The sequence below is a fragment of the Triturus cristatus genome, chromosome 2_1, assembly GCF_964204655.1.
Source record: "Triturus cristatus chromosome 2_1, aTriCri1.1, whole genome shotgun sequence".
NCBI lineage: Eukaryota > Metazoa > Chordata > Amphibia > Caudata > Salamandridae > Triturus > Triturus cristatus.
In genome coordinates this window covers 681792352-681817977 of record NC_140581.1, presented here as the reverse complement: position 1 = coordinate 681817977, position 25626 = coordinate 681792352, and the positions used below count along the sequence as shown (strand labels likewise).

Below are 25626 nucleotides of genomic sequence, written 5' to 3'. Positions count from 1 at the left end.
AAAATAAAAAGAAAGAAAAGTTTTCATTTTTTTAATGGGAGGCAGTGGTCCATGGGACCACTGTCTACTCTTGAAAAATATTTTCGCATACATTCATAAAGGGGAAGGGTCTTGTGGGCACTTCTCATTTGAGACTGGCTTACCACCCTACTTGTAGTAGGTGGTAACTGGGATTGTTTTGCGACTGCATTTGTAGCCGCAATACAATAGTACATCCCGCTGCAACTCGCTATTAGGTAGGTACGCCCTTGGCATGCCTTTTCCTAATAGAGACTCGCAAACCCAATTATGCTAGTCGATAATAGGTAAACAACTCGCAAAATAGGGTTTGTACATACTACAACCCTTTTTAGGTCGAGCCTATAGCAGCGCGCATGCGCTGCAATAGGAAAACGACCACTTTCAGCTGACCAGCACTTTTCACAAGCTCGTGCTGGTGGCTGTTCTTCTTGCAATATTTCTTAAAAGACAGCACGCAATTGGGTAAAGGCGGGCACATATCCCGCCTTTCCCAGCCAATGTAACCGCCCACGGCCTAAGGCTTGCGGTTACGCCCATGGGCACCATCTGTTTTAAATTATCATGCCCAGAAGCAGGCGCGATAATTGAAAAACGATTGCCTGGTGCTCGCTCTCGCGCGCACCACTCGTGGGCTTATTCTTGTTTCACCTTCCTGCTGCCAAGGACTTTTGTTCACAGACTTTGCAGATTTAACCTTTAATGTTCTGTTCCAATTTTTTCAAGAAACTCATCTCCCTGCCGTCTGCCTCAGCATCCCTCCCCCTCCTTACATCCAGGCAGCTGCCTCCTCCCCCGCCCTTTAGAATCAGATTCTCTGTCTTCATTTCTCCCATGCGGTCTGTCCCGCGTGGCACTCAAAGTATACGCATAATACAAATCACAGGAACCACTGACGGTCTACAGTGGTGAGGCCGGGGACACATAATGCCCCAAACTGATCCCCGAGCACATAGTCCGTACTGTAATCCGTCTTATACTCTGCTTGCTTGGGGCTGCAACATGCGTGCTTTTCATCACACCAATTTTAGGGAGACACATCGTACAGCGCACACTGGGTGTCCCAGGGGCGGGACTGGGGGCAGGGCCTCGTAGTCAAGACTAGAGACCAGAGGTGAAGCCATGTGACACGTCAGTCACCAGTCACTGCCTGTGAACCCCAGGAGTCTAAAACCACCTCTATCTCACCACCACGGACACACGGTGCTTTACCAGTGGTTGAAAGGAGGCGCTCGAGGAGGAAATTAGGAGTCCCTTCACAACTGAAAATCTGGAGTAACCTGTTGTGCCAGGATCCTCCCAGTAGCCTCTCACATGGCCTCCAACCGGCACACTTTACCCTACATTAATATCCTTCTGCCTTCAGGGCGGTTCTCGCAGGGGTCTGCATGAGGAAGTGCTTCAGAACTACGCACCGCTATCTGCTCCTCCTGGCTTCCTCCACTGACAGAGGAGGGAGCCAGGCACAGAGGGCCTCTGCGCCTCACACTACTGTGCAAGGCGACGTACGCTAGTGCAGTAACCCCAGCCCTACTGGCGTGTGCGCTTTTGAAGAAAGACATCAGAGTTTAGAAGGAAACCAATCGCACTGAGTTTGATTACAACTGAAGCTGCTAATTGATTTGTATTTTTAATGTATAGTGAGATTTAGAATAACTGTTTTTAATTACTGTTTTTATATTGTACTTTTATGGTTTTTATCTTTTTATGAAAACCGAATAAAGATGGTTGATTGATTGATTACAACCAGGATTGATGAGCAAGGTCATAAGGTTTGACGTCATGATTCCTAAAGCGCCTCATGTGACACATGCAGCGCTGTTCGGGGAGCGGCATCTTGGCGCTCAGAGGTGCTTTGATGGACACCATCATGTGAACACAGGATGAAACTGGCCCGAATACACATTTGAACGCAGAAGTGTGAAACACGGAAAGAAACAGACAAGTTTTATTCTTCAATTACAAGAACGGGGCGGGGCTTCCACGCTCAGTGACACTGTACAGGTTTTACACAAATTGCTCTACTGGAAAGGGCAGTGCTACAGAATCGTCGATTTTTATTGAATAACATTACAACCAGGATATAAAGGATGTGTATACTGTATTATTTAAACACAGCTACTGTTTTCTGCAGCAGGGCGCTCCCTTTTTACCAGCCTATCAGTCTCTACAACACAGCTTAAAAACATTGGCAAAGCCAATAACTCTGGCTAAACACTTATAAGGTCCCAAAGGCGCGCCCTACTGGCTATGCCAATGCTTGTTATCTTTCGAGAACGGCCCGATTTTCCGTTTGTGACCGCTAAAAACGGTCATACATCTGGCCTTTGATGCCACAGACGGTAGCAGGGTTGGGAGAGGGACAATGCATCACGCAGTCATCTTACGCCATACACCCAATGAAAACGATTGCTTCTGATACAAGCAGGTCTATGTTTGCACATCAGAGGCGTAGGGCAGTTACAGAGGCGACCAATCAGGGGCGCAGCTGTCAATGTTAAAGTAGATGCTCCAACAACTTTAGGGGCCCATGGCATCCCAAATACAGATGCATTTTAATACCGAAACAGCAAATGGGTGGAATGGGGGGGCTTAGACACATTTTCCTGGCTTGCACCAGGGCCCTAGCACCCACCCTTACTACGCCACTGTGAGCAATAATATAAAAAGAAATGTTCTTGTTTTTTTCTGGAGGCGGGATAAGACCCTGAGGAGTTTTATAGAGCTTGTGTAGCAAGGCACTTCAATTTATATACAATTTATTGAACATCAACATTATCCCAAGAGTGAAAGTTTGTAGGTTGTCTTGCGGTCTCATTTTTCTTATGCAGCTTTATTTACACTCCACATGGCACTAACGGTGACACAGATTTTACCATCTATCAGGGAGACATAAATAATGCATACTTCATTTACATAGGGGCATCTACTACCATGTTTCAACTCCTTTGCAGATTTAGTGGTGGGGTCTTCCTCAGGATGGGACCTATAAGGTAAATTGATGTATCCAGTAAGTACTGGTGGGTCTGTAAATAAAGGTGGTGCGTCTATTAGAAAGTTGGAGGTACTCTTCTCAGGGAGTGGAAACAGGTTCAACAACATCTGATACCGCATTGAAACCTCCGATAAGGTTTGCAAGATTAAGCATGGCCCCAGTAACAAACCAAGGGAACTGTCTGTTTTTTATATCGCAGCAAAGGATAATGATTTAAACATGAAAAATAAAAGCAAAATATTTCCTATGCATTTTTGTTCTTGAGTGCACAATATTCCCTCCTATGATGCAATTTGACCATTTTGGGTGATTTCAATGTTCATGCCCTACTTCCACTTTAGCAACCCAGCGTGTTCAAACTTTGGCTGGTTTTAATCTAATCCAACGGCCCACCGGGCTGGCCACATGCTTGACCTGATCTTTACCAATGTATCTAGTCTGCAGGTCAATAATCCAGAACAATTGGTATGGTCCCATCATTTTAGTATACATTTTGTGATTTCCCATCCTCCAATAGAGACTAGGAGAGCCCCTATCCAGGATGTGAAAAGAAAGTGGTAGCATCTATCAGAGGAATCCCTGGCTCAGTCATCAGCTCCTCTCTTCCCACTTTATCAGGAGCAGTTGAATCTGACATCCTGCTGTTTCATAATTGGATTTCTACCTGGTTAGATTGCCTTGCTCCATTTAAAAAGTTTGTGGCAAAAAGTTTGAGGCCATCCTCACGTTGGTTTTCCCCACTCCTAAGAACTGAAAAAATGTTGTGCAAAAAACTCGAGAGTAATTGGAGGAAATCGTATGACTCCAATGGAACGACTCTCTATAAAGCAGCGCTTAAGAGCTTCCGCAAAAGAAATCGTATTGCTATGCAAGAATATTTTGCACACCACATGAAGTCAGCAGCTAATTCGCATAAGGAAGTATTTAAACAAGCATTTGCAATGCAATAGGTCACATGAGTTTCAGCTATTGACATTGCAAATAACAATGCCTTTTATTTTTGTTTTCATTTTTAAAACATATATAACAGGCATTGTCATTTACTATACCAACAGCTTAAACTCGCTTAAGTGAGAGACCTATTGCATTGCAAATGCTTGTTGTATATAGGACATGGCTGTCATTGTCCATTCGCACTAGGAAAACCTTGTTCATCAGGTGAGGTAGGAACACTTTCAATGCTAGGTGAACAGCTTGAAGCTCTAGCCAGTTGATGGGATAGTCTTGTGCTTGGCATCCCAGAGACCCTGTACTATGAGATCCTGTAAGGGTGCACCCCAGCCTGTTAGTTATGTGTCCATTGTCAGAATGATGAGGTGGGGGTGGAAGGCTGCCCCTTTAAGAGGCTGTTGGTGTTCCACCACTGCAGAGAGTGATGTGTGCAGCTGTTTACCAACACTACATCTTCTAACTGAACCTGAGACTGAGTCCATTGTTGTGCTAGGCATTCCTGTAACGGCTGCATGTGTAGTCGAGCATAGGTACTATGTCAATGCAGGAGGTCATCATGCCTAGGAGTCGCATGACTGTTCCTACAGCGAGTTGTAGATTGATTTAAAAAAGGGGTATCAACGTCTGAAAAGTTTGAAATCGTGCAGTATTGGGATAGGCTAATCCAATTTGTGTGTTTAGGATAGTTCCTAGATACGGTTGAAATTTGAGAGGTTGAAGGTGAGATTTGGCGATATAAATACTGAAGCCTATGTGATGGAAAAGATCTATGGTGGCTTGCGCATGTTGCTGGCATTGATGATAAATTCTGACTTTGATAAACCAGTAATCCAGATTAGGGAATATATGGACGTTTTGTCTGCATAGATGTGCTGCCACTACTGCAAAGCTTTTGGTGAATATCCGAGGTGCAGTAGTTATACGGAAAGGGAGGACTATGAATTGGTAATGTTTTCCTACTATCACAAAGTATTTGCAATGAGCTGGGTGTATTGGAAGGTGAAATTCGATGTCCTTTAGATCGAGTGCTGACAGAAAGTCGCCTTGTTAGAGAAGTGGGATCACGTCTCGGAGCCTGACAAAATGAAAGTGCTCTGACAGGATGTAGTGGATTATGGGCCTCAGGTCTAGAATGGGCCGAAAAGATCCATCCTTTTTGGGGATTAGGAAGTATAGGAAGTATACTCATGGCCCTTGGCGACGTAGAGGGGTGGGTTCTATAGCTCCTTTGAGAAGAAGAGCTTGAACTTCCTGTTTGTGTAGTGTTTAATATTTCAGTGTTAACCTGTGGGTGCGAGGTGGAATACTGGGAGGCGTGGTGATGAGCTCCAGACAATAGCAATGTTGCAAAATGTCTCACACTCACTGGTCTGATGTTATTGATTGCTATGTAGGTAGAAAGCCCTGCAAACAACTCCCGAAAGATGGTGTCTGGTCAGAGGGGGCTGTCTGGTGGTGGGTGTTTTACCGCATGGGGAAGCACCCTTGCCTCCACCTTTGCCATTGTTGCCCTTGTCGGAGCCTCTAAAGTAACCTCTCAGAGAGGAGGTTTGGTTGCACTATGTTGGTATGAGGTGGAGCTGTCTGAAGTGGACCCTCCACTATAGTTGGAGTGAAAAAAGGAGCCACGGAGAGTAGCTATTTGAAGGGCTCCCACTGATTTCACAGTCTCCGTGTCTTTTCAATTTTTTTCTAGGGCAGCGTCAACTTGGGAACCAATGAGATGCTCTTTGTATGGTCTGAACCCAGAAATACACAGCCATGCGTGGCATCGAAGCAAGATGCTTGTATTGATGCCTCTAGATGCTGTGTCAGCAGAGTCTAGGGCACAACGGATGGAATTATTTGATATTAATTTGCCCTCTGACACAAGTTCTTGTCCTATTTAATCTGAGCTCATCTAGGAGATGTTGGAGGAGCTCCTCCCTTTTGTCTCAGTTTGCACGGTCACAGCAAGCCAGTAAACCCATTAAATTGGCAAAATGCCAATGATTTGGGGATTGCACCACAACCCTTTTACCCGCTGCATCAATGCAGTTGCTCTCTTTGTCAGGTGGTGGGGTGTCTCCGATAGCTTATGAATTTGCATGCTTACGAGCAATGGTGATCACTATGGAGTCTGGTGATACTTGTCCCCAAATATATATGGGATCTAATGGAGAGGCGTTATATTTTTTTATCAGCATTGGGTGTTATTATTCTAGCACAAGAGGGTCTTTCAAAATATCCTCAGTATGGCATAACATGCCTTTTAGCATCGGTAAGTACTGAGTGGCCCTATGGATAGATGAAAGGGTCTCAAGGAGGAAATACTCTTCTAAGGGTTCCTTATGGAGCTGGACATCATGAAAGGTAGCAGCCCTACCTATTAGCTCCTCATAAGTAGAGGGAATCATCAGGTGGGGATGGGCAGGTGGGCTACAAATCAGGGTCGGTGTCCCCTGGAGGGTCTGTATCATGAGCGTACCTAAGGTGTGATCCCCAGCATCATGCCTACCAATAACATTATCAGGGGATCCCTGAGGTGAGATATCTAGGAGATCTTCAACACACTATGGTGGAGATGACGAGTCTGGTGGTGATGTTGGATGAGGTGGAGGGAGTGAGGGTGGTGGAAGAGGCAAAGGACTAGTGGCTTTCTCCCTTTTAGGTGGTGTGAGTGCCTCTTGGAAAGACAGCTGTCTTTTTGATAGTGGAAGAATGGGAGCTGAAGGCTTTGTTCAGATCCATCCAGTGTGAGGCTGAATGTGGCTGCTTCTGCCGACCGTCACGCTTTTCTTGTAATGTATGGAGGATATGTTCCACTGATTCGCTGGTATGTGGTTTCGAAACTATCTGACCGAGCCGTGCTAGTGTTTCGGCGCCACTCGGTGCCCACGTTGTGGATGTCGACAGCCGGGTCGGCGGTGGTGGGTGTTAGGGTGGTTGCCGGCTTCTGTTGGTGTTTCGGCACTGAGCCGGAGCATCCGAAACAGTCGCTCAGTGAGGGCCATGGCCAGGTGGCAGTGGTGGTACAAGGGCCTCTTGATCAAGAGGGCCATGTGTTATTTAGAATGTTCAACACAGGGTTGAGGGGCACCATATACACGGACTGTGGAGCCGGTGTCACTTCGGATTCAGAGTCGGAACACCTTCTTCGGCTAAGGAAGCTTCAGGGTCTTGTTCTTCCTCTTCGCCGACGTGGTCATGGCCAATGATGTTGGGAGTGCCCTCGGTGCTTCCCGCCGCATTCCAGCGGGCGTGCTCCAGGGTCTCGGAGTGTTTTCTTGAAGCAGAAGGATCAACAAGCCTCACAATCTGCTGATCTGTGTTCCGGTGACAAACAAGATAACAGACCTTATGCAAGTCGGTCCATGGGTATTTCGCGTGGCTGCGAGGGCAGAAACGAAGGGCGTCCGTTCCATCGTCAGCATGGCATTCTCTGGAGAACCTGGTGGAGAGTGAATATGATGGCCCCAAAGGGAGAACCCCTATAGGGGCCGCGGTGGAAGTGCATTGAAACAACGAGCAATGACGCTTTCCTCGATGCGCACAGTGGTAACAATAGAGGTTAGAGTGTAAAAGTAAGCGAAAGGAGCCTCGTAACAGTCTTCACCAGAGCACAAGCACACACGTCCAAACCAGATGGCAAAAAAAAACATTCTAACAAAGTCGATGCCCATGCGGACTATCTTCAGGAGAAGGAGTCACTCAAACTCGTGGCTCAAAAGACTTCTTCAGAGAAAAAACAGCTTGCACGCATCCGAATCCAACACTAGATGGCAGGAGTATGCAAAGCATGGGTATCTACAGCTACACATGCCTCAAACAAAAGGTTTACATGCAGAGATGAGAGACACGCCAAACAATTTTAAATCCTACCTCCCAGAGGACATTTCCACAATAAAGCAGAAGTTAAATACTGAGAAAAGGCCAGAAATAAATGCTCTAGGAAAGTATTCTGAGAGTAGAAAGTTGGTAAGAACACATAGCTCTGTTCAGAGATCCTACTCCGAGTGCACACAGAACTGAGAGACCAACTGCCACTGGGCTGTATATTGGGATTCCTAGCACAGACTTCAAACAACAATGCAGTCTTTTCTCTTCATTTCTATGGAAACTATATTTCCTCTCACCCTTTTCTCGTTGGAAGAGCAGAACGTTAATATAAGTTTAGTCATCAAAGTTGCTTTATGTTTTAAACCCATTTTAAATTTCTAAATGGGTCCATATAATAGTACTTTTGTTAAAAAATAAAAACAGATTTCCCTTTGCCTAGGCATTATTTTGTATTAATTTGAGAGACGTTGTACAAAGAATGTGGCATTAACATATTTAAGTGGACTCAGAACTAAATACAACTCTGCTATGAACTGTAATCGCACTACTGCCTTCACAAACGTTATCCCAAAAAAGTAGTCAATTTTCATTTACTACACCAACACCATGCTTCAGGTTATTACAAAGTCCATCCTACTACTTTATCTGTTACTGCTTTCATGCCCATTCATGTTCTCCACTCACCACTCATTCATGTGTTCCTCCCTTGCACACTTACCCTGCCCATTCTTCGCTATGTGATCATCCAGGTAAACGACAAGCCACCCACCAATCTATTTCCATGCTTAAACACAAAAACAATTGCACAAATCAAAATTGAGCCATCCCCGATATCTTTTAGACAATGGTATTTCCTGATCTATTCACAACAAAAATAATATGTAACAGACCACTATAAATTACGCCCCTCCTTCACCCTGGGCACATTCACTGCCATCACAGATCCAGAAAAGCCACTGTCACACTGGCAGATTCTTCCACATTACTCACATCAAACACATCAGCTACATAACAGGCCTCCTACTGGATTTGAACTTAACAAGACCCTTGAAACTTACCTCAGTATTAAGTCTCACTCCCTCATCCTTTGAGTAACAGTCTATCACTACCATCACCCAATCAATGTCTACATTGTGGCCCTCTACCACCTGCCTTGAGACATGGATCCTTTCTTTCGATCTTGATAATGTTTTTGAATCTTTACCAGCATCTACAAAACTCGTCAACCTCAATCATACTAACCATCAACTTAAGTTACTACTCAGCCAATTTCTCTCTGGCCATCACTAAAACACTCACTCCTGCGCCACATACTCACATTGCAACTTACCAGATCCAATTATGGTTTCAAAAGCACTCATGTAATCCACCATCCTGACCATGTAATCTTTTGATTAACCAACTCAACTCTTCACATATATAGAAAACATGGGCTACAAAATTATACAAATCACCGAGTTCTTTAATGAGAAGAATTAACCTGTGAAACTTTGTCTACAATAATAGACTCAATTATTGATCATACCACTTATTTTGTATATAGGACTTGTATCTTATAATCACAAAATTATTCTTCCTAATCCGTATACTAATTGTGTAGATATTGTAGTAAAAAAAACTCACTAAATGCTAACTCATCAGCAAGACTTCTATTACTTGAGAAATTTAGTATTTGCCATTTTATGGAACTCATATTAAAAAAGTCAGTCTTCAAACTGTCCTTGTTAATTTCGCAATTCAGTCAATAAGACTTCCAGTCCTATAATTTGAACAGGTTTGGTCACAAGTCTGTGTTGCACCAATCAATCCTTCCTGCGCTTAATAGTGACCTCTAACAAATGTCCTCTTTACACATTCATGGCTGACTCCACAATACACATTGGCAACACATTCCAGATATCTGGCCTGCTCGTGACTCAAGAGGGTAGTGTGTAAACACCAGACTAGATACACAGTCATAAATCAACTGCCAAGTGGCTCGGACAGCACCAGGACGCCCACAGTCAACACAATCAATTAGATGCACATCGCACAAACTCAGCAACAAGTCTGCTTGCACCCCTAGTGACAAACCGTTTTTGGGTGGAACACAAACACCATGCAAGTGAAAAACCGGCATCTCAATGCAGGGTTGCATCGCAGGTCTTGCCATTCCTCTGTGCCTGGTCCTGCAGGTGTCTGAACTTGAGTCTTGCCATGTCCTTAAAGGATTCTGAGTGTGACAACCTGCCACGCCCACTAATTATTTTCCCACTTACCAGTCATTAGTTTGTGCTTTCCCTTTTAAGAAATAGAGATTATTATTTTGCCATATCCTCTCCCAGATAGAAGGGGTTTCTAATATTTTTTTATTCCGATTGGATTTGCATTCCTCTACTGAACGTACAGTCCACAATGAGATTTCAAGCTTGGGATCATCATCATGCCCTCCCCTTCTAAGTTTGCTAGATGTGTCCAGAGCTCCGAAATTATATTTAGAAAGGAAAGCATCTTTCAGGGATTCTGATCACATCACAAAATACGCCGAACACATGCCTCGAGAGAGACTTGCACAGTGTGTTCCAAAACGATCGTAAGTTGACAGGATGTTTTTCAAGAGTGGCTTATTTTCTCCTGGCTGTGGACACAAGCAATTCACAACCAATTGGGAATGAGTGGTAGCAAAGGGTAGCAAGCAAACTGAGTAAAAATGGATAAAGCTGAAGTCACTTGTTTAAGATTCTGAAATCGGATTAAGCACACACGTTTGCAGAGACATTTCATGTAACCGTTCAAAACAGAAGCTCTGCAATATACGATCTAGTACAAATGGTGGCCACCAAGTAATAACAAGTGTATTATTTGTAGAAGGTTTTCACTTACATTTTCAAGCGTTTCATCGAGAATGATTGCTCCATATGTTGGAACACCCATTTTGTACTCCTTCCATTCATCTAAAACTCTTTGTACATCTTCTCCATTAGGTAATAAAAACGGGCAATGATTGAAGAGTAAATAAAAAGTTAAGGAATTTAAACACACGATGATGCACATTAAACTGAAGGAGACAACATTATAGTTGAATCAAAGCAACATATCATTAGGTTCCGTGTTCAAAACAATTGCCCCTCACCCACCCCTCCCACCATTGCTCCCAACCCACAACAATCCCATAGTAGTCTTGTCGGAAGCTTGTAGCCTACACACAATCTGGGAAGAAGGTGTTTTGCAAGCCTCCAAAAATTCACTTTTTTCTTTTTCACAAGAAAAGGCAGGTGTACCGGTCAGTGTCTGTACAGGAGCTCACTATGCAAACCCTGTAACAAAAATAAATCGTCTCTGTCTGCTGCCTGCTATCACAGACCTCAAAACCAGAGGAGGGGCTTTTGCACACGCAGAACACCTGCAGTGACTACTCTCCACTGCCCCAGCTACTGGGCTCTCAGCTGGGACCTGAGAGCAGCAAGTAACAGAAACACGTCTTCCACCATCTTACTGGCCCATGTGACTCCCCAAATCTAACTCCCCAGTCAGTAGAGTAAGATCAATAAAACTCTGCCATCCCCAAGTTCTCCCAGAGTGTCCGAGTACAAGAAAGGTTTATAAAGAAAGAGAAAATTTGCCCCATCTCGTCCAAGGCGCCGCAGAGGTCCAACACCAACTGCCTAACTAGTGAAAAGTGCATTTCATGGGATACACACAGATTGACACCAACATAAAATCACAACAATAATTAAAAGCAGCCTTCAGCCAAGAGGCTGGATTTATATTCAGAGGAGACTGAATGCACTATATTGTTCACTGGTGTGTCACGTTTTTCCAGTTCTTTCCAAAGGTTTTATGGGCATGTAGGTTATGTTTGCTTACTGACGTTGATCCTGCCAGTATTAAGAATATTTGAGAATACATAATTATTGCCTCAGTTCCCATAACAGAAGTGAAACATTTCTTCACAAGTCAGATTCCCCCCTCCTTTTGATTTATCACTCAGTTTCCATTTGTCTCTTTAGAAATAGCTCATCTTTTGAGAAACAGGGTTATAATCAGTTTGGAATCAGGTTTCTCCTTTAGCCTAGATATCCTATTATCATAAGAGTTTGACCCTTCTTTACAGAGCTTTAAACCATTCCTCCGGGGACATGCTTCTGTTTATATTCCATCCTTTCCCAAGGTTGAAGGGTGCAGCATCTATTTATTTAGAAGCTCTCATGTTTTCCCCATATTTTGTATCTATTGCCTCCCCTAGAAATCTTCCGAACTCTTTCTATTAATTGAAACTTAATGTGGTTAAAGTTGTGGTTGCTTTTTTCACCAAATGTATCACTGTTGGCGACTTTTAGTTTCAATCAAAAAACATCTTTTATATATTTTTTAATTTCTTTTGCATACAAAAAGTGACTTCATTTTAAAACTCTTTTCTAATTCTTTATCCATTATTATTAGTTTTCAATTTTGCTTGATAATGTTCCTCTTGCAATTGCTTTGTAGACCAGTACACAAGATATAACTGCTGTGTTGAAAATGGGGAAATCAAAAGTAACTGAGAAAAAAATGTATATAACATCTGATAAAACTTTTCATCCTTAATATGCCAGGCAACACAAACGAACAAGAAATTGTGTGAACCAATATCATGGCATGAGCTGGGTTCTGTCCTCGGAAGATTTAAATCTCTGAACATTTACTTTGAGTCTTAAAAAGTCAGAAGATCTAAAAAGCACAAAAATTAATTGTAGACTGAAATCAATTATTACAACAACAAAACAAACAATAATAATAACCACATCAGATTATTATACATACTGTAAGGTACTTACTCTTCTTACACATCTGCACTAAAAACGAGAGATTTATAGTGTTAAGGTTCCACTTCCCCTAAATTAGAGAATCAGAATAAGTCCGATTTTACGATCATAACATGCACCTACAAGGCATGTATTGTGGATTGTCCTTTGTAAACTTATTCCGAAGAAAGATTCTGCTTCTAGCTAGTGTGAAAATGTGTAGGGAATATCAGAAGTGTTCAAAGAACATAAGTAAAAAAAAAACAAAGTGTACAAAGTCACATTTCTGCCTTCTTTCTTAGGCGGATTATCTGAGTGATTTAGAAGAGGTGGGACGTACGAGTACTGAAAATCTATCATTATCATAGGTTTTAAGGAGCACTTCTTGACATTTTTGCGAATCTCAATTACATAAAAGGCAGATGTCTAATCCAAACATGAAAGAACAGTATAACTGTGAATGTTTTCAAAAGGGCTTTGTGAACTAGATCAAAGATTCTTGCACAATGACTTGATAACCTTGGCCCAACCTGAAGAAAACCAAAGACATCAGATTTCGTTAGGAACAATCAAACAAGAGAGGTTCATGTAATTACAAATAATTTAAATACAGTGAACAAAAAATAATTTTAAATATTATTTTTAGAGGCTGAAATAGCCGGGCTGGCCACCATGAATGAATATAAGTTGAGTAACTTTGATAGCCCTACCATCTAAATTAAAAATTACCATCTCTCCCCCCCCCCCCCCCCCCGTTTCTGTGTATGTTTTTTTCGAATTTTTGCAATCACTAGTTTACAAGCAAACGTCGCAAAGACCACTGCTGCAGCCGGGACCCTTGCATACAGCTGCTACACTGTAGCCATGGTAGCAATCTCGGTACGAATCGCCTCCTATGATCATTACAGTAGACCCACCTCGAAAGATCAAAGGACCATAGGCTAAAGCAAAAGATGTACCCCTTGATATACAAATCCTACAAAACATAATGGCGTGGCGCTACTATTCCACTCCTCACTAAAATTCCAACCAGAGGGCTATAAAACAGAAAAAGAGGGGAGGGTGGTCCTGGTAAAAGGTCGTATCCGAGGGAAAATGTGCACTGTTGCGGCAGCCTACGCACCAATCAGGTGTCATATATAACAGCTCTATTAACACTACTGGGAGGCTTCACGGAGTGGGATATAAGTCTCATGGGGGACTTTAAACTTACATGGCAATCTGGCATTGACAGTACCCATCCCCACTGAGCACCCACGAGTAGCTTCACGAAAAGCTTAAAACAGACAGTGCGTGACCTGGGTTTACTTGATGCCTGGAGGGAGAATCACCTTGAGGACAGAGATTACACTTTTTTCTCTCACATCCACCATACTTGCTCCAGACAATTCTACGTGCTCCTCAGCCAGGCCCTGGCCAAGATGTTAGAGAGGTGACGATTTACTCAATAACCATCTCCGACCATGCTCCAGTGGTAGTTTCCCTAGAATAACCCCCCCACCTAAATAGAATCACTGGTTCTTCCTCCATGCCCTGGTTCAGGATAGACTGCTCGGGGAGAGGATGTAGCCTTACGGCTAGAGCGGTCGACCTTGAAGCTGGAGAACCGGGTTCAAGTCTCTGCAACAATGCTCAACATCCTGTGATTTGGGGCAAATCACTTAATCTCCCCGTGCCTAACAAAAATGAATGTGTCCTTCTGTAACGAAACTGGTGCTTATGTAAAGCGCTCTGATACCCGATGTCTTGGGTCTAGTTCACGCCATATATGACACTAAAAAAAGAAAGAAAAAAAATGCTATGGGGTGATTTACGGAAGGCCACTAGAGAATTCTTTTCAGCTGAATAACCACCCCCAAGACACATCGCCTACCAATTACTGTGTCGCATTTAAGGTGGTGTTGAGGGGCCAATAAGTTGCATTAATTTCGGCACTTAATAAACAGAGGACCAGGGAACGACCGACGTTGGAAGGAGAATTACGCACCCTGGAACAGGCCGATAAAATGACCTGTACACTAACCCTCCAACGAAAAGTGATGGAGGTGAAAGGGAAACTCAATGCGATCTATAATAACAGGGCAGAACTGACACTCCTCCGCCTAAAGCAAACGTCCTATATACATGGCAATAAGGTGGGGGCACACTTAGCGCAGCAGCTAAGGATGCGTAGGAAAAAGGAGTATATTGAAGACATATGTTGCCCCTCGGGAGAAGTGGAAACATCAGACCAGCGAAAGGCAGGAGTCTTTGGGCAGTTCAATAAAGCACTATATACAGCAGACTGTGTCGACTCTAAACCACCACTTGAATATCTGCATTCGGTGAAACTTCCACAGGTACCACCAACCCAAAACAAGCAACTGGGGGAACCAATCAGTGAGGAAGAGGTACACTAGGCTATAGGCTCCCTGAAGCTATACAAATCCCCTGGTCCAAATGTACTATCGGCACGATTTTACAAAACATTTGGCGCGGAACTCATCTCCCACCTGACTTCTCTTTTTTTGATCATATAGCAGAAACTGGAAGTGTTACCCCTACAATGAGAAAGACCATAATCACGGTCATACCGAAAGGAGGAAAGGACCCAGAAATGTGTGGCTCATACCGCTCCATAGCACTCCTCAACCTCGACGCAAAGTTATACTCTGAAATCTTAGCCTTGCGACTGGAGGATCTGATGTGGACTTGATCTATCTGGATCAGTCGGGCTTCATCAAAGGCAGGCAGACTCACGATAATGTACGGAGTGTGAGCCATCTGAGTAAGAAGGCTATCAAAAAGAATATTCCAGCAGTGATGCTAGGCCTGGATGCCGAGAAGGCGTTTGACTGGGTGGATTGGACATTTTTGTTTCATGCCCTGAAGCAATTTGGCTTCTGCAAGGCCTTTATAGCAATGGTTCAGGCTAACTCCGCCGTGCCATGCTCTAGAGTAATAGCTAAATGGGGTTAGCTCAGAGTTATTTCCCCTGGGGAGGGGAGACAAGACAGGGATGCCTGCTTTCCACACTCCTCTTGGGTCTCAGTATAGAACTCCTAGGAGCTAACATAAGGGTAGCCAGCTGATCAGGGGTATCAGTTTCAGATCAGTGGACCATAAGATCTCAATGTTTGCCGATGACATTCTACTAACGCTCACAGCTCCTTAACAACTCTTCAAGTGAGCTTTGACTTTTTGAAGAGGTGGTGGGCCTGCGTATTAACTTGTCCAAGTCTTTCCTTCTTAATTTGATGCAGGCTGATGCAGAGATGGGGGCGCTGGTGGCTTCGACCGCCTTTCAATGGGCAAAGAAGGAACTCGCCTACCTTGGCATCAAAATAACTCCTAAGAACTCTAATTTATTTCTGGGCAACTACCTGCCACTTCTTTGACAATTAAAGGTTGACCTTAAAAGGTGGGCTCCTATTTATAGGTCATGGCTCGGCAGAATACATGCGATTAAGATGGTAGTTTTGCCAAAGTCCTTTGACCTCTTCCAAAGCCTGCCGGTTAACCTCGAGAAGCATCATCTGCCCAAGCTTTGAACGCTGCTAGCTACATTTATTTGGCATTACAAAAGAGCCCGTCTCCCCTCCAATTTGATTAGATGACCGAAGGATGAAAGGGGCCTAGCACTTCCAGATTTCTATCTCTATTATAAAGCCGCACAATTATGAGTCATTACTGAATGGTCCCTGTGAGAGTCAGATAAGCACTGGCTCCATATGGACAGGGCAAAAGCGGAAGGAGTCATTTGGTACATACTCTGGAAACCGAAAATAGCCTGCACCCCAAATGCTTACATAAGCACTCCTACAAGAACAACCGTAAAATTCTGGGACGAGGCTGTCAAGGTGGCCACCCCAATGACGTTTCCCCTCCCCATTCACCCAAATCCAGCTTTCCCGCCGGCTGCACAACCAGGCCCATGTGATGCGTGGAGGGAGGGGGAATGCCTCACACTATCCTACCCTTTTCATAATTGGGACAATCTAAACTTTGAGCATTGTCAACAGGACTTTCAACTCTCGAGCGCAGAACAGTTACACTATCTCCAACTGTGTCACTGGGTGCTGCACCGAGAGATTTGGGAGGCAGTGACTAGGGAGCTCACACCACTGGAGCGCTTTGTGAAGGGGGCTGGGGCAACTAAAGGTACCATTTTCTTCCTGTATTCCTTGCTACTCCACACACTGCCCTCCCAGCAACCATGTCTCGTTTTTGGGAAGGAACTTTGGGACACAACATTTAATAGGCACTGGATGACACTCTGGAAAGACATAGCCCAATGCAATCGCCCCTAAGGCCTACGAGAAGCTCATGACAAGGTACTTTGTGATTGGTACTTATACCCTACCAAACTAAAAAAAAATATTTTTCACAACACATCAGACTTGTGCTGGAGGGGCTGTAGCCTCCTAGGCGATTTTAGCCACATCTGGTGGGACTGCCTGGCAATCGGTCCCTTTTGGTCTGAAATCCTAGCCCACATTAAAGACATGTTGGGATACCCAACTCCAGATACCCCCGATTTCGCACTCCTGGGTTTACGGGATAACTGTATGAAATACCAAAATAAATTGACCAAGACCTAATGTGGCTTTGTCTGGGAGCAGCGAACACTGCAATAGACGCAGCCTGGAAGAAGAAGAAAGATCCTGCACTGACGCACTTTCTATAAGGAAGGATAAGCCTTTCTTTTCAGTGCACCTCTCCGTATCTTCGAGGTATTGAATTATCTCTGATGGTGTACTCCTTCCATTGTTTGTTTAATCTGTTCCAGGGGACTAGGAGTACCCCTAGCACATAAATACCCTTTCTCTCATATTGTTTTTCTAGCAATGGCATGCCCGCCAGGGTGTCATAATTGAAAAAATGAGCAACATCTTTAGAGATTACTTTAAAAACTTTGAATACTCCTGGGGCCCCTTAATTAGCTACCTCTTCTGAGGAATCCCTCTCGAGGCCTTCCCCTCACAGCAACACCATGAACAGAGAGAACTTCCTGTACAACGTACGTTACCCTTAGCTCCGCCTGAGTAATATGCTATGTTTATTTTCATTTATTTCTGCTTTTAGTTCACAAGGGAAGGGAGGGGGATGTAGCATTGGGGGGGGGGGGGGGGTTATTTGCGGAGGGCAAATCATGAATGTTTGGTTTCTAGACCTGGAAGTACATTACCAAGAATCTGTGTAGAGGAGTACCTTAAGAGACGAAAGAACGTTCATTACCTAAATGGCTACTGGACAGCTTATTCTGGTTTCTCAATTTGAATGTTTGATATCCATTGTGTTATAAAAATCAATAAAAAGATGCTTGACAAACAAATTAACATCTTTCACATAATATTGATCTTTTTTGCCACACTCCTCATGATTCTTGTTTATTTTTATTGATCTTTGCTCATATAGTATAAACAAGGAATTGGCAATGCCAATAGGTCTAGCTTATAAATGAAAGTGCCTTTTGCGTCATTGATGGGTTTAGACATTTAATAACACATTATGCATGCATGCATGTATCCATCCATTCATCCATCTATCCACTCACATTCTTGCATTCACCCTCTGACACAACCGTAATAAAACACACAAACTCAACAACAGGTGAAAGTTAAATAAAAAAGTAGTAAAAAGACATCATGCTGCTGTCTAAACACCGCACCCATATGCTTGCGACAACAAAACTAAACATAGCAGCAGGTGTCCGTCTTGTAGAGGTATTAGTAATAGTCTATCATTGTTTTGAAGTTCCTGTACAACTCCAACATTTAGAACCAACTTGTAAGCCATCTTGGATTGGTAAAACAATAATACACTATGGACAATAGCATCCATAACCGTCTCCTGGTTTAGAAGAAGTGGCTATGTGGGCTGTGGCGCAATGCAGTTGAAATGAGTGTCAAGCAAGTGATCTGTTAGCAATGCCAAGAGAGCTGTAGTGTCCTCTTAAGAAACATTAAAGAGCAACAATAAGAAACAATACACAGACTGTTTCCTGTAGAGCCGTCTGTTGGAAGTGTGGAAGGGCCTCCTGTTACAGTGGCGGTACTGGTGTGCTTCCTGTCTAGGCAGCACAGGGGCACAAATGTTGCTGCTGATGATGATTTAAAAACTAGCAAATAGTATAATAAAGGGCAAAAATGTCAATGCGAAAGTTGGTAGGAATAATAATTAATAATATTATTAAACAATCACAGCAGCTTGTGGCGGAGGAGTTTGTCCCTCAGCCGGGGTGGACAGGACGCGCCTCGTAAGGAAAGCTGCAAGGTCCAGCGCCTTGGTGCTTCTGTCAGGGAGCTTTATAATCCAGCTTATGGCGGTGGGGTCTGTCCCTCGGACGGGGTGGAGAGGACGCGCCTGGTAAGAAAAGCTACGAGGTCCAGTGAGTTCACAAATGCTAACATCGGAAACCTGGGCATCTGTGTGTGAAATTTGTTTATTAAGACAATCGAGAGAACCTCGTGGGTGTGATGGAGGGGGCACATGCAGTGGGGTGAAGGAAGCACGCACCACAGCTGTGCACTGTGCAGTGGGGTGAAAGGAAGCACGCACCACAGCTGCGCAGAGATGTGAAAGGAAGCACGCACCACGGTGCTGAAAAAACGCGAATGTTAAAAGGTGCGGTCTATTTTGAAGCTGTGTAATGGGGGGGGGGGGGGGGGGACAGGAAGCATGCACCACAGCTGTGCATTGTGCAGGGATCTCAAAGGTAGCACGCACCACAGCTGCGCAGAGGTGTGAAAGGAAGCACGCACCACGGTGCTGAAAAAACTCGAATGTTAAAAGGTGCAGATCATTTTAAGCTGTGTACTGTGCAATGGGGGAAAGGAAGCAGGCACCACAGCTGTGCACTGTGCACAGATGTGAAAGGTGGTACGCACCACAGCTGCGCTGAGGCATTATTTAGCAGCCGGTGCCAGCAAGCATGCACAAAAAGCAATTGCTAATAATTAAGTGCCCATGTGCGCACGGCAGACACCAGCTCAAATTAAGCCCCCAGCAAGGGCCTGCGTTACGCCTCCAGATCGAGGGAGCACCAAAAGCAATGCAGGGAAAGGAAGCACACACCACAGCTGTGCACTATGTAGAGATGTCCACGGTAGCACGCACAACAGCTGCGCAGAGGTGTAAAAGGAAGCACGTACCACAGTGATGAAAAAACGCTAATGTTAAAAGGTGCGGTCAATTTTTAAGATGGTACCGAAAAAGAGGCGACTATAGAGGCCAACTACAGAGTACAGCAAATGTCTTGACAATAACATACTAATACAAAGATAACGATGCAGGAAAAGAGTGCTGACATAGATGAAATGCGAGTGCTGGAAAAAGAAGCGCACACTCTTGTGGCGGTGGGGTCTGTCCCTTGGCCGGGGTGGAGGGGACGCGCCTTGTAAGAACAGCTGCAAGGTCTTTGAATGAAACATGATCCACAACAGATGGCACGCTGTGCGCCGCTGCTCGCTCCGGACAGCTAAACGCTGTGGGAGTAAACATTTTCACAAAAAGTGGGACATGCACCCGCCTTTGGCCAATTGCGTGCTTTCATTTTTGAAAGCCACACGCAAAGCCAATAACATGTGTGGAAAATCGAACACCACACGCACAAGTTTGCAGAAAGTCTGAAGTGATTCCAAGAGGCCTTATCCTAGAACAGCGCATGTGCGCTGCGCTAGGCTCGACCTAAAAAAAGACCTTTCTTTTAAAGAATTTGGAAGGCTCGCCATACTAGAGCCAGTTTTGGGGGTTTTTTTATGGAAAAAGCATGGACAATGATTATACAGTTTTGTCCAATGTTTAAGCAGTCAGAGAATGGAGTGGGTGGTTTTTAACTTCAATGAAGATTGCTATGATGCAGGACCTCATCTACAGTTATGCAATCTTTTCTTCTGCATCGTTGGTTCTTCATTGACAGACAAGCACACTTGAATAGAGTAGCAAGCTAATTAGTCAAATGTTGCAGCTGTTGGGCAGTAAAGTGCATATTATGTATGTCTTCAAATGTTAATTTCTTCAATGCAAAGACGTGAGAAGGTAAAAGATACATTATTTAAAATATGTACATGTCATGGCTCTACAAGTGTCAAAGGCAGGGGTATTTCTTATTCATGCTGCATTACCTACTTTCATTCTTGTGGAGGTTAGGGTTTTCCTTGTAGTCATGGATTTGAAAACCGGTGACAAAGTAATTTGAGCCACTATCCATTCCACAATGGATTGTTTGGAAGTAGTCAGCCCTTGTCTAATGTGGCCATAATTTACAAACAACTGTTTTGTTTTCCTAATATCTTTGTCTCCTCTAGATAAAACTGTAGCACGCTTTTAATGTCTAAAGAGGAGGGAGCGGTCTCTGTCAGTATAGTATAATTAATGTTGAAATCAGACATAACTTAAGTGAGAATGAAGGATGAGTTCTTAAAACAAACATCTTGGATTAGAAGATGGTAATGGTTCTACTGCTGATAAGGCGTAACTCGCCGACTCTTCTAGCCGAGGTGACTAATTAGTTTAAAAGTACAAGATGCAAAGCTCCTTGTGTGGCCAGCAGTTTTCAGGCAGCAAATAAAAGTGTTATGATAACGCAAGTTATTAATGTTCTTTCTGGAAAGAGAGCAGAGTTTTGTCTACTGGCAGTTTTGGCTCATCCTTAAGTAGAGCAGACGGTTAATGTGCCTGCTGCAACGTACTATGCAGATCACAGAACTAGGAGTATCACTATAAAAATTGAAATGTATGTCAGAGAGGTGCTATGGAGAGATGAAGGGGTCTGTTGGAGGGTGGTAGTGAGGGAATTAGAGGAGAAAGAGGTCAGTGGTGGTCGCCAAAGAGATTGTTGCACTGGGCGCCAGAAGCGAAATGGATAAACATCCCTCTGCCAAGTACCAAGGAGTGAACAACACTACACTGTGTTAGCTGTATGACACACTGGGACATGAACCCTTAGATGGCACAACATAATCCCGTGCACCCTAGAGGTAAGGTACTTGGGTATCAATCCGGCATGCTACAAATCCAACATAAGTAACCGATGCTTCATGCCAGGTTGACAATGCACGAGTTGCAAGAAATAATTAAAGCAATGTCTAATACTGGAGTGTCTAATGAAGTGACTGCAGTTTTATGGGGGTATTTCATAGGCATATTGATATGCTTGGCCATGTATCACAGAGCAATGCCCGGGAGTTCCTGTGGTCTCACACACGTTGCTCTGTCTCTGAGCCAGCTTAGTTTGGGTAGTGGCTGCCCTATTTGCATATGATTAAAGAATATGGTTCAGCACTTTCTTCTTTTTTTTTTCTTTTCACTGTCCATAGCCGTCTAAATCAGCAGGTAAAACAACAAAAGTAAGGGGAAAAAAACAAAACTCCAACAACATACCTCCCTTGGAGTTATACTTGTGTCGCATCATCCAACACGCCAACCTATTAAACTGGGCTGCAGCATTTGAAAACAAGATGGCCAGCGCTGTTTTGGAACACATATTAACTGTGCATTCCAAAGGAGCACCAGCTATTTTAAATGCTTATCTTAGGAGAGGATGTGTTGTTTAGGATAGAGCTAACAACTTTGCCGCTAGGGCTCGAGCAGTCTGTGTATGTGTGGAAGGCTCATCACTCTCTGTGGGTAAATATGCAACTGGTGTTTGTGTATGGGCTACGATACCTTGTTGTGGAGTGCGTGCTACGTTAAATTATCCTTTTTTATTACATAAATCACAAATACGTGACCACGGGAAGACTAGCTGGGTGGATGTGGGGGCGCAGTAGCTCCCGTTCCGTGAACACGTTGGGGAATTGAAATGACATCAGCTGAGAATGTTTGGATGGAAACACATAACATCCAGAACGAAAAGCACGTAAGGGAGATGCTTTACACTGAAGTGTGGCGGCCGTGAATCGGGTGGCGCGCCAAGTGTGAAGTGCTCTGTGTCAATATAAATAATAAAGTTCCAAAGACAGGATATACAATAGCAAAGGGGAAGAGGACAAGTCCTGGGGGCGATCCATGGGAGTCAACACTCGAGAAAAAAGGTGGGACAAGCAGGAACCTTTATCCAATTAGAAGCAACGTTTTTTAAAGGACACTGACAAAAGCCAGTCAGATCTAAAGCCCATAGAGTGTTTACAACATGTCAAGAGACAGCACATGCACTGCCTCGACCTAAAAAGGAAGTTTTCCATGAGGGATGCTGCAATGCTGCTCTATGAATAGGCTCAAAAGCAGAGTTAAACAGTCTTGATAGTGCTACGTTAAGCTGTATGACGGAGATTTTTCAAGGGAGGGGAAACCTTTTTAAACCCCTCCACAAAACCTTTAATTACTGGGATTTTATAGAAAGAATCATGCTGTGCTGATTCTCTAAATGCCGTAATAGCAGCCAGGTGGAGTTTACTGTGGCACCAAACGCAGAATCTCTTCTATTATAGTGTATAGCATGACCTCATTAAGGGACGTTTTGCCCCCTTAAGTATCTCCATACATTTCTGAGAACGATTCATATGTCCGTAAGGCCTGACTTTAGGAGCCGTACAGCCAAATTCAAGGCCTGCAGGCTTGGGAGTCAGAACTGGGCCTGGCACCCAGTCAGAAGATGTGATCTGCAAAGTAGTCTTCTGTGTAGTGTGACTGACAGGTCTAGAAGGTCCAGGTATTACTACAGTCTCAGCCAATAGGTGAGGCTAGGATAATTTTTATTTTTGACTTGTTTAGCTTCACAATCACCAATGGTATGACTGGGGACGGAGGAAAGGCTTTGACAAATGGCGTCAACCAAGTGACCAAAAGGGCAATGCCCACTGAGTTCTATTCTGGTGACCTGAATGTGAAGTCTCTGCACTTGTTTTTTGCCATAGCTAAAAGGTCTAATGCCTGAAACTCCCATTTTATGAAGACGTACTGTCATACTTCATCATTCAGGACTCTTCAGTGGTTTTCCTCGTGATGTTGACGGAGTAAAAATTCTTCTGAGTTCCTGGGATGTGTACTGCTATCAACATATTCCCTATAGCCAAGAACCAGTGCCCCATGGTTTGTGATTGAAGAGACAAATGTGTTGATCTTGTTATGCCTTGCTTGTTGGTGAAATGCAGGTTTGTATTGTTATCAGTCTGAATCATGATGTTTTTTGATTCCAGAGAGGGTAGAAAGCTTTTGAGGGCAAGGTGTATTGCCTTCAGTTCTAATAGGTTCATATTGTATGTCTTCTCCTTGGCTGACCAAATACCTTGGTCTGTCAGTTGATTCAGATAGTGACAGTGAAGTATCAGTCACTATGGTCCATTTTGGAATTTTCTTTTGGAAGAAGACCCCTTTCCCAAGATCACTGTACCACCACGCTAGCGATTCTGCAGCCTGGGTTGTGAGGATCAGATAGTCCCCCCAATTGTCTTTTTTCTGTGACCACTAATCCTGAAGACACTGTTGCAGGGGTCGCATAAACAGTCTTGCATTTGGGGATAAGTAAATGCAGGGTGCCATGGATCCTAGGGGCAGTGCAACCTGTAAAGCCATAGAATTCGTGTTTCTCCTCAATTACAAGCATTTCTTCAGAATTGATGTAACTCTCTTCCTTGCAGGAATACCCCTTTTCTCTTTTTGTATCTCTTTTTTGCTCCCAAGTGCGTTAGGCATTGGACTGGAGTTGGGATTGACTAGTCCACATTGATATTAAAGCTTGGTCTATTTAGCAGTCTAGCAGTGGTTTCTAAGTCTTGAACTGCTTCTTGTTGCGAGTCTGCCTTTATGAGCCAATATGGGTAAACTAATATTTTCCTTCTTACATTAGATGCAACAACTGCCATGTACTCAGAGAATGTCCTGGGAGCAGATTTTAGTCTGAATAGAAGGACGGACTAATGACAAGGAACATCTTCTACAAGAGATCTCTGGTATTTTCTGTGTAGATCAACGTGGAACGTGGAAATGTGCATTTTGCAGATCTATGGAACTGAACCAATTGTTCATTTTGATGTGTGGAAAAAAAGGGACACAGGGCCATCATCCGGAATTTCACCCTGAAACTGAACTTGTTGAGAAATCGGGGATCTAATATTGGACGATGTTGGTTTGTTTGATCTTTTTCCATTACTAAGAAGTATCTGGAGTACACTTATTTCTTTGTTTTACTGTAGCAATAGTACCTTTCTACTGCTCGTGCAGCTAATAGAAGCCAAGATTCCACTTTCAGTGCAGGTAAGAGAAGATTCGCAGTTAATTTTGGTAGCATAGGTAGTGTAATTGCCTTGAGGTGAATCAAGTGCCCCTGTTTTATGGTGTTCAATACCCGTCTGTCTGTGGCCATAGTCTTCCAATTTTCCTGGCGAGAAACCACCGACCTTCCTAAAGCAGTGATTAACTGGAGGAAGGGATTTGAAACATCACTGCAGATTACCAAAGGAATTCCTTTCCCTGTACAGTGATGTCTTCAGTGGAGTCACTTTTTGTTTCTGGCATCTCCTTTGATACTAATGGCTTTTGGCCTTGCATTTATTGGTGCTGCACCTGATTAGTCTCGAGGTCTGAAACCTCTGATGGAAGTACTATTGCTTTTTAGGCCTGTAATGTCTGAAGAACTTCCTTTGTTTCTCGACTACAACTGCCTTCAGGGTTCCTGCTTCATTCTTCATGCAAAACATCTCTTCATCTATATGCTGCCTGAAGAGAGTTTTTCCAGAAAAGGGCAGGTTGACATCTGGCATCATGCTTTAGGGAGGACAGTCTCAGTCAGGGAGATGCCATGACAGTATTCTGCAGTAGCAAGTTCAGTGGAGTCCACTGCAACACTAACAATATGGGTTGAAGCAAAGGAGCCTTGTTTCAGCATCAGTAAGAAATTCTGATCGCTGTGTTTTTGTAAATCTGTCACAAAGGATTTCGATTCATCCCAGATTTCCCTGTGATACCTTCCGAGCATTGCTGCTGCACTGTAATCCTTTGAATGTGTAGATCCTGTACCACACATCTTTTTCCCAGCTGAGTCAAGTCTTTCACTTCCTCTTTCAGGTGGGGCACCCGATTCTGGAGTCAATGCATGCTTATACCTCACTGCCGTTATAATAATCGAGTCTGGCTTAGGATCCACCTAAGGAACTCTGG

At 43.8% G+C, this 25626-nt stretch overlaps 1 protein-coding gene across 2 annotated transcripts in view; it reads right to left on the bottom strand.

Moving 5' to 3' along the window:
* Positions 1–25626, bottom strand: part of DCP2 (decapping mRNA 2) — a 330233-nt gene that overhangs the window by 280171 nt on the left and 24436 nt on the right. For both annotated transcript variants that reach the window (XM_085632614.1, XM_085632615.1), the window contains exon 3: positions 10646–10773. In XM_085632614.1, the coding sequence (XP_085488740.1) occupies positions 10646–10773 (128 nt within the window). The remainder of the gene's footprint in view (positions 1–10645; positions 10774–25626) is intronic.